At 53.3% G+C, this 9,569-nt stretch overlaps 2 protein-coding genes across 2 annotated transcripts; one reads left to right on the top strand and one right to left on the bottom strand.

The window, feature by feature from the left end:
* Window positions 1–3,698, top strand: LOC123407556 (NF-X1-type zinc finger protein NFXL1-like). Its single transcript, XM_045100718.1, has one exon. It carries the CDS (start codon window positions 48–50, stop codon window positions 3,399–3,401), a length of 3,354 nt encoding a protein of 1,117 aa, XP_044956653.1. The 5' UTR covers window positions 1–47; the 3' UTR covers window positions 3,402–3,698.
* Window positions 3,699–7,827: 4,129 nt separating this feature from the next.
* LOC123409529 (anthocyanidin 5,3-O-glucosyltransferase-like) lies at window positions 7,828–9,011 on the bottom strand. The gene has a single exon (XM_045102398.1). It carries the CDS (start codon window positions 9,009–9,011, stop codon window positions 7,881–7,883), a length of 1,131 nt encoding a protein of 376 aa, XP_044958333.1. The 3' UTR covers window positions 7,828–7,880.
* Between the last annotated feature and the right edge of the window lie 558 nt (window positions 9,012–9,569).

The raw sequence follows: 9,569 nt of genomic DNA, 5'->3' as shown, positions 1-9,569 counted from the left end.
CGCCAACGGAGGACGCATCGGGCCTCCCCCTCCCGCCCCGCCACCGCATGCAGCCCTCCACCGGCCGACGCCGCGGCCCCGACGCGCCCTTCTCCCGCGGCGTATGGCGGCCTCGATCCGCCGCACCCGCCGCGGAGGCCCCCGCTCCCGCTCCCGCTCCCCGCCACAACCCCGCCGCCTATGCGCCCCCCCACCACCGCGACAACGCCGCCCCGCTCCTCCCTCTTCCCAACCCCAACCCCGCCTCGGACAACCGCCCGCCCCGCCGCCGCCAGCGCCGCCCCAACCCCAACAACGGCCGCTCCACGCCACCGCCACCACAGGAGAGGGCTCCCGCGAACGCCTCTGCGCCGCGGCATGAGAGGGCTCCCGCGCCCGTGCCCGCGCCAACGGAGGCCCGGAGCGGGGCGATGCCGCAGCTGGTGCAGGAGATCCAGGACAAGCTGGCGCGGGGGGCGGTGGAGTGCATGATCTGCTACGACATGGTGCGGAGGTCCGCCCCCGTCTGGTCCTGCGGCAGCTGCTTCTCCATCTTCCACCTCCCCTGCATCCGCAGGTGGGCCCGCTCCCCGGCCTCCGTCTCCGACGACCCGGCCTCCGACGCCTGGCGCTGCCCCGGCTGCCAGTCCGTGCAGGACGTCAGCGCCCGCGACATCGCATACACCTGCTTCTGCCGCCGCCGACGCGACCCGCCCAACGACCTTTTCCTCACCCCGCACTCCTGCGGCGAGCCCTGCTCCAAGCCGCTCCACAGAGCAGACCCTGCCGCCGCCGCCAAGGGAGACGATGATGATGTCTCCGCCAGGTGCCCGCACGTCTGCGTCCTGCAGTGTCACCCTGGGCCGTGCCCGCCCTGCAAGGCGTTTGCTCCGGAGCGGCTGTGCCCTTGCGGCAAGCAGTCAATCACCCGTCGCTGCGCCGACCGGAGCACCCCTGTCACGTGTGGGCAGCCGTGCGAGAAGATGCTGCCCTGCCGGAGGCACCGTTGCGAGAAGGTCTGCCACACCGGCCCCTGCGGGGAATGCGAGGTTGAGTACCCTGCACTGTGCTTCTGTGGCCAGAAAACGGAGACATTGTTGTGCGGCGAGATGGTGCTGAAAGGGAAGCTGTCGGACAAGGATGGGGTGTTCTCTTGCAGTGAGGTTTGCGGCCACAATCTGGCATGTGGCAATCATGCCTGCCGGGATGTTTGCCACCCAGGGCCGTGCGGGGAGTGCGAGCTTATGCCAGGGAAGGTCACCACGTGCCATTGTGGCAAGACAATGCTGGAGGAGAAGAGGGCTAGCTGCTTGGACCCAATCGCCACCTGTGACAAGGTATGCGAAAAGAGATTGCCGTGTGGAGTGCATAGGTGCAAGGGCACTTGCCACGAAGGAGAATGTCCACCGTGCTTGGTGCGTGTCGAGCAGAGGTGCCGCTGTGGCTCATCAGGCCAGATGGTGGAGTGCTACAAGGTCTCGAAGGAAGAGTTCCGTTGCAACAAGCCTTGTGGCCGCAAGAAGAATTGCGGGAGGCACAGATGCAGTGAGTGCTGTTGCCCGCTGTCGAAGCCATTTGCTCAGCATCAAGGTGACAGCATGGATCCCCATTTCTGCCAGATACCATGTGGCAAGAAGCTCCGGTGTGGACAGCATGGATGCCAGCATCTCTGCCACAGCGGTCACTGCGACCCTTGCCGTGAGACCATATTCAGTGAGCTCACTTGTGCGTGTGGCAGGTCATCTATTCCGCCACCGCAGCCTTGCGGCACACCAACTCCATCATGCCCACACCAGTGCATTGTCCCTCAGCCTTGCGGGCATCCAGCTTCGCACCAATGCCATTTCGGGGACTGCCCACCTTGTGTTGTGCCAGTAACGAGAGAATGCGTTGGGGGACATGTGATGTTAAGGAACATCCCTTGTGGTTCAAAGGATATCAGATGCAACCAACCCTGTGGAAAGAACCGTCAATGTGGACTGCATGCTTGTGCCAGGCCTTGCCATCCTTCCCCTTGTGATCCACTGCCTGCAAATGGAGAAGCTAGTTCAAGCTCTGGGGGCAAAGTTTCATGTGGACAATTATGTGGTGTCCCAAGGAGGGAATGCAAGCACACTTGCAACACCCCATGCCACCCATCATCGCCTTGCCCAGACGTGAGATGTGAACATCGTGCGACTATTACCTGTTCTTGTGGCCGTATCAGTACAACTGTGCCCTGCAGCGCTGGTGGAGCTTACAATGGTGATAGTATGTTCGATATCTCTGTCATGCAGCAGCTGCCAATGCCTCTCCAACCAGTGGAATCTAATGGGAAGAGGGTACCTCTTGGGCAGAGGAAACTCTGTTGTGACGAGGAGTGTGCAAGAGTGGAGCGGAAACGAGTCCTTGCTGAAGCTTTCGACATTACCCCACCCAATCTGGACGCATTGCATTTTGGTGAGAACTCAAATGCGTCGGATTTGCTTTCTGATCTTTTCAGGCGTGAGCCAAAGTGGGTGCTGGCCATAGAGGAGAGGTGCAAGTTCCTTGTCCTTGGGAAGACAAGGGGGAATTCTTCAAGCAACATGAAGTTCCATGTCTTCTGTCCCATGTTGAATGATAAGAGAGATGCTATCAGGCTCATTGCAGATAGGTGGAAGCTTTCTGTCCAGTCAGTTGGTTGGGAGCCAAAGCGTTTTATTACCGTCCATGTGACACCCAAGTCTAAGGTTCCTGCTCGTGTTCTGGGCTCCAAGCCTGGTGTCCCTGTCTCGGCCTCCCATCCTTACTTTGATCCGATGGTGGACATGGATCCGAGGCTCGTCGTTGCAATGCTGGACCTGCCAAGGGATGCTGATGTTAACTCTCTAGTTTTAAGGTTCGGTGGGGAGTGTGAATTGGTTTGGCTGAATGACAAGAATGCTGTTGCAGTCTTCAGTGATTCAGCTAGAGCTGCAACGGCGCTGAGGCGGCTCGATTATGGGTCTGCTTACCAGGGTGCTGCAATGTTTTGCCCAAGCAGCATCACCCAGGCTTCCTTGTCGAGCAATGTGTGGGTTGGAGCACCGAGAGATGGAGGAATGAGCAGTGCCAGTCCATGGAAGAAGGACTCTCCCTCTGAGCTGAAGCCGAACCCGCCTGCATTGATGACAGTGCTTGGTCGTGCCCCAGGGACAAGTGTGCTTGGTAATGCCCCAGGATCAGTGTGGAAACCTGCTGTTCAGGTCACGGGCTCAAACCGGTGGAATGCTCTGGAGTCTGATGCTGCAACCAGTTCTGGGACAACCGACAAACGTAAGCCTCCTCTTCGCACTGACACGGGATCCAGCACTTCCTCTCCTCGCGTTGGCGCAGGGTCCAGCGCAGAACCAAGCGCCGGGCAATCTGTGAGCAAGCTGCAGCCTGACGTCGAAGTGGAAGACTGGGAAGAAATCGTGTGAATGATGAGACGGAGGTAGTTTGGTTAAGATGACTCGTTTTTATTCAGATGCCACTTTTATTATCTCTAATATAAGGATGTTATATTGAAGCGGTTATTTTGTCACCTTCGAAGTGGTTCCTGGTCGTTGCCGGTTGTGGCTGTTCAGTTGGGAAGTATCTTTTGTCATGAAAAATAAACAGTGAGCCATCCTCAGATTTTCTGCGCTCTTTTAACATCAGAGTTGGTTGCCTAGCCTAGCTCTTGTCTTAGATGCAGTCAATACCTGGGTTGAAATAAACTAAGCTCAAGTTGTGAATGTTTGCCGTTTCGGCACTGCTTTTCCCACCAATTGATTTTTAAATGTGTCTTCATTTATGATGTTCTTCAGACTAGTTTGATTCTTATTTACAATATTGTTGAAGCTAGTTAATTACCATTCTCATTACAATGTTTTCTATGCTACACATGAAGCATCTGCTTCCACCTCTCTCTAAAGGGCGATCGTTCCCATACGACGTCGTTGAGTTGAATTGTCTCTCATACGACATTGTTGGTTGTAATGACTCTCATGTGACATATCTTAACGCAGAAATAGCTCAAGCAAGACAACCTGTTTACGGGGCTAGCTGGCTGTTAGTTAGGCTGAGATTTGGTTAGAACACTGGGGGTTATGTGCTCTGACTGGTGGGGTCCACCCAGGACCACGTCGTCAAGAGTCAACCGTCCATTATTCGACTGGTGACTGTGTGACCGTGCTGGACTGGGCGAGTGGCGCCGTTGTGAGCATCTTCTCCGGCAGAGGGAGCGATTTCTTCTCCGCGGTGGTGGGGCGCCTTTCTCGGCAGCGGCAAAGCTATTGCGAGTGAGTATTTTCGAAACCCTAGTCCCATTTCCCAGAATTTTGGATAGGTCTGTGGCCTCATGCTATGTTTCTTCCGTTTCTTGGCGATTTAGAATCTCGATTGGTTAGGAGCGGGGGGCTGAATGAGATGGAGCGAGGAGACAGTGCTTCAAATCGGTAATGCCGTCTTCTTTTCTCTTTTAGCTGTTATCGAACTCGATTTGGTAGTGACTGTAGCTTACACTGCCGCTGCCCGCCATTGACAAAACAGGGGGCCCCAAAACAGGGGAGGTTCCGGTTTTGATAAAACAAGGGAAGTGCAGGTGGACAGGGTCCTACTTAAGGAAGAGAATAAGAAGCTAGAGTATCTGATTGCTGATCTGCTAAAAGCTGGGCATTGCACCAAAGATAAGCTGGAGAGGATCAAGGCAATAGTGGATGAGTGAAGTTCTTTATGTGTGTGTTAAGTATTAGGCCTATATATAGCTGGCCTTGAAATGTCCTGCATGGTAGGTGTATATTTTGGGGAAGTGTCATGTGGTTTCAGAACGTATGCTATCTGGGACATGTAATGACTTTTATGTTAAGATTCAGTAACTTAACTGAATTTTGGACAATTTATCTAAATTTCAGTAACTTAACTGAATTTTGGACTGTTTACCTAAAATTCGGTTACCATCATACAACATGCACACTGCAACAGAGAGAAATATAGCAACATAATATGCAGTTCCCATCAGTTACCAGTACTTCTAACATAATAGATAGAGCACTTCCCATCCAGTTCACATCATACGAAAAGTAAAAGTACTTCTAAGTTATATGCTGAAATATAGCAGCATACCTAACCAGATTATAAATTTCATTACTTATAACTTATATGTTGTAATATATCAGCATACCTAACGGGATCTGCAGTAACTTAGTTGTTCTGCAGCTTCTTGAGGCGCTCTGAGCGGCGCATCACACCCATCACCTTCTTCTTTGGCTCCCTCTTCTTCTTCTTGTCCTTGTCCCCCGCTTCATCCAGCACCTCCTGCTTCACCACCTTCTTCTTTTTGGCAGTGAAGACTGCCGGAATGATCTGCACATCAGGCTCGTGGATGGCCGCCGGCAGCGCGATGAGAGCGTTGGTGACCCTCTCCGTCCTCGAGGCAAGACGTGTAGGATCCGGCTGCGGTGCCGTCATCCTTGAGGAGTGGTACATCCACCACCTTGCGTGCTGCTTCGGGTCGGTGGAACGCTGCACCTTCCTCATTGCCCAAAGGATGACGGCGGAAGAAGGGACGCAGTAGCCGGGGGGAAGGCACGGACCTTCTCGTCCTCTCGCATGACCTTGATCAGGCCACGCGCGTGGTTGCACATCATCTCGATGCTTGGGAACCAGCCCGTGATTTTCCGAAGCTGCTCGCGGATCTCTTCGTTGTCGCCGGCGAGAACTTGCACGGCCTTCTGCCAGCCAATGCTAGCGTCCATGGCACCGATGGTTGCGCCATGTGAGAGGAGATTGGGAGTGCGAAGAGACGGAGGGCGGCGGTTTCTGTGTAGGAGGAGATGGGCGATGGGTGGTGAGTACTGCGAAGTTACGGAGGGCAGTGTGTGGTCATGTCATCATTTACAGCAGCCTCGGAAACCGAAACGGCCACCGCTTGCAAACGGGCGCAAACAGCACGGTCGCACGCACGCACGCTACCACTAAAGAGAGAAGTAGTAGATTAATAGTAGTAACATGACAAGTTCCTATTATTATCCTATTGGCATTGCTCGCAGCATTTCTACCCGAGGCCTCTCATTTTTTTTTGGTAATTTTGTTAAATCAAGTGGCATTGAAATATAATTCAGCCTACATAAAATTCATCTAAACCACACAGTTTTGGCACTTGATGTGAAAACTTATGTTCTTTGATGTAAAACTTATGTGCTATGATGTTGATTTGACTTGAAAATAAAATTCAAATTTGAACCGACATTCATATTTCAACCTTTCTCCAATATTTTTGGCGTTCATTTGTTTGTTCTGTGATGTTGCACTATTTTTTATACTACTATGCACTTTACTTCATAAATCCAACCCTTTTTGCGAAGTCCAACTCATAGTCACTGAAAATATTGATTTTTGGTAATTTTGTTAAATCAATTGGCAATGAAATATAATCCAGCCTACATAAAATTCATCTAAACCACACAGTTTTGGCACTTGATGTGAAAATTTATGTTATTTGATGTAAAACTTATGTGCTATGATGTTGATTTGACTTGAAAATAAAATTCAAATTTGAACCGACATTCATATTTGAGCCTTTCTCCAATATTTTTGGAGTTCATTTGTTTGTTCTGTGATGTTGCACTGTTTTTTATACTACTATGCACTTTAGTTCATAAATTCAACCCTTTTTGCGAAGTCCAACTCATAGTCACTGAAAATGTTGTCCAAACAAGCTCCAAAGTAAGGGAAAACGACCCCATTTCTAAGCAAGTTTTTTTCAACCATCTCAAAATCACCCAAAAAGATTGTCTTAGCTTATATTATACCTACTAGTAAAAATGCTCGTGCGTTGCACCGGAGAAAAAAATTCATCACACCCGCAAGCATAGCCTATTACACGGGTAATTGTTTGGTTTATACCTTGAGGATTCGAGGTGATGGAGGCTTGAGTGTAGTCTGCTGCTGGACTAAAGGCCGACGAGCTGGGGAACGGACTGGCCAGATTGTATGAGCTGGACTGCTGGAGGCGGAGCATGGTGGCCAGTGAGGGGATGGGGGCATCAAGCAAGGCTGACCTTGACCGCCGTCGTCCTACTACGTTACTGCCGGGGGAAGGGCGCCATCGTGTGAGTCCACACCGGCCGGTCGTTGACCAGGGAAGGGAGTCCAACAGAGGTGGCCGCCCTACTTCCTCAACGAACGAGAGAGGGTGGAGGCAGTGGGTGGAAGGTAGGGGATTTGCGCCATACAGCCATTCGGAGAGCCTTGTTGTGCCCTTCTCTCCATCCGACCTCTGCCTCCATGGATCTTTCCGCTCCAGAGCAGGAGATCTATGCCCGTGTCGAGATCCAGCGTCGATGAAGAATCGACAATCAGCGCGCCTCCCTCTTCCTTTCTCCTTCCTTCCCATGCTCTCTCTCAACTTACTCTTTGCTCTCTCAGGAAGCAAGCTCCCCATCCCGGAGTTGAAGCCGCCACCGCCAGCTGCCCCCCTCCCCTCGCGCGACCACGACGAGCGGCGACCAGATGGAAGCGGCCTCCCTCCCCCTACGCGAGCACGGCCGACAACGACCAGATGGAGGCGACCTTCCTCCTCCTGCACCGCCCCTCACCTTGTCGCTGCACCGCCCCTCACCTCGCCGCGGCTGCAGAATCTGGATAAGATGAAATAGAGGCTTGGGATTGAAATTCTTACAAATGTAGGGGGCTTTTTAAAAACATGAAGCATTTTCTCAGATCCACTTATGAAGGAACTGCGGGTTGAATGTCATTAACAGAAAGGGCTTTTTTTTATAAAATCACCGAGGCGGGTTTTCCGACAAAAGGGATAGCCTCTTTATAATTAGGTATATATATATATATATAGGGAGAGATTGATCCGAAAAGAAAAAGAGCCTGTTCATACACGGTTGCAGAAGCTACAGCTGGTAACACTCTGCTCCGTTAGATGGTCAACCTTTGCACGAGCTGCAACAGTGCCGCCCTGGAATCCCACTGTCGCTCAGGGCCTCCCTTGACCCTCTCATGGCCGCCAGAGTACGCTCGCGAAGCTCCCTCCCGCCATCAGAACCCATCAGCCAAGTGACCTTCCCCTCGATCTCCTCTGCCATCACGAAGCCATCCTCGCCTCGTTCTACCGCCACGCCTAGCTGCATCCCCTCCACCAACAACACTTTGTTCATCCGCTGCTCCGCGTACAGCGGCCACCCCAGCATTGGCACGCCCGCCATGACCGCCTCCAGCACCGAGTTCCACCCGCAGTGGGTCACGAACCCGCCCACCGATCCGTGGGCGAGCACCTCCCGTTGCGGCGCCCACGACATGACCATCAGCCCTCTGTCCTTGGTCCTGTCCAAGAAGTCATCCGGGAGGAGCACATCCAGCTCCGGCTCGCCGGGATGCTCGTTGACGTTGCCGTTGCTGCCCGCCGGGCTGCGTACGACCCAGAGGAACCGCTGCCCGCTCATCTCCAGCCCCGCCGCCATCTCCTTGATCTGCTCGGCGCTGAACCGGCCCATACTGCCGAAGCAGAGGAACACCACGCTGGCCTCCGGCTGCGTGTCTAGCCACGCAAGGCACTCTTCGCCTTGCTTCTCGGCCACCTCCTCGGACTTCACCACTGGGCCGATGCAGAATAAAGGCGGTGTCGTGCGCCCCAGGGGCGCGCAGAGGCCGGCGGCGACGACGTCGGTGGCGCGCGGCTCCAGGGAGCGGCAGCTGTTGACGATAACGCCATGCGACTGGCACAACTGTTGGGACATGGCGAGGAAATGCTTGTAGCTCAGGCTGCTCCGGTCGAGGAAAGCAGCGGGGAGGTCGTGCGCCGGTATAGGAGTGACGCCCGACACCTGCACGAGCTCGCCGCCGAGGTCACCCAAGTTCACAGCGTTTTGCCTGTGGATGACGGGCAGGTGGAGCAGTACCGCAAGGCTGGCCGTGCAACCCAGGAAGAAGAAATACGTCGGGATGCCGATCTCTGCCGCGACATCGGCGGCGCTGTAGCAGAAGAAGTCGAGCAGGAGAGCCGCCGGGGCGGTGACGCGGAGGAAATCACGGAGGTCCTCCATCCAGCACCACCGCATCAGCGAGGGGAGGAGGAGGGGGAGGGGAGGGAGGGAGGAGGAGGAGGAGGAGGGGCGGCCGGGAGGAGGAGGAGGGGGAGGGGAGGGAGGGAGGAGGAGGAGGAGGAGGACGGGCGGCCGGGAGGAGGAGGAGGAGGAGGGGGAGGGGAGGGAGGGCTGCAAAGGACTGCGGGTTTGAAAGGGTGTTTTCGCAAAGATGCATGACGGACGAAATGTTTTTTTCCACTTAAAAAAGCATGATTAACTGAAAATGGAGAGACTTTTTTGCAAAAATGCCATGACGGACGATCAGAAACCCTATTTGCTTTATTATTAGGGAGAGATATAAAATCAATACGAAGTCTCAACTTTTCTGAATAAGTATTCATATTATTAATTTATTTTCGAAAAAACACCCTTTGATACAAAGTCAGCAACAAAACAAGTTTAAAAATTTGAAATGCAAAAATAACTTCAGATCCTGCTTAGTCAATCCAAAATGAAGCTAAGGTGAGGTTTTCTGATTTTTTGGAATTTCAAAACCTAAAACCCTCTTTTCACTCTTTTGAACTCTATGCA

This window comes from Hordeum vulgare, chromosome 7H (assembly GCF_904849725.1).
Source record: "Hordeum vulgare subsp. vulgare chromosome 7H, MorexV3_pseudomolecules_assembly, whole genome shotgun sequence".
Classification (NCBI taxonomy): Eukaryota; Viridiplantae; Streptophyta; class Magnoliopsida; order Poales; family Poaceae; genus Hordeum; species Hordeum vulgare.
The sequence above is the reverse complement of the archived record's forward strand: the minus strand, read 5'-3'. Positions and strand labels throughout refer to the sequence as shown.

Coding starts and splice junctions, on each gene's coding strand:
- LOC123409529 (XM_045102398.1), bottom strand. CDS start 9,011: ATGCGGTGGTGCTGGATGGAGGACCTCCGTGATTTCCTCCGCGTCACC.
- LOC123407556 (XM_045100718.1), top strand. CDS start 48: ATGCAGCCCTCCACCGGCCGACGCCGCGGCCCCGACGCGCCCTTCTCC.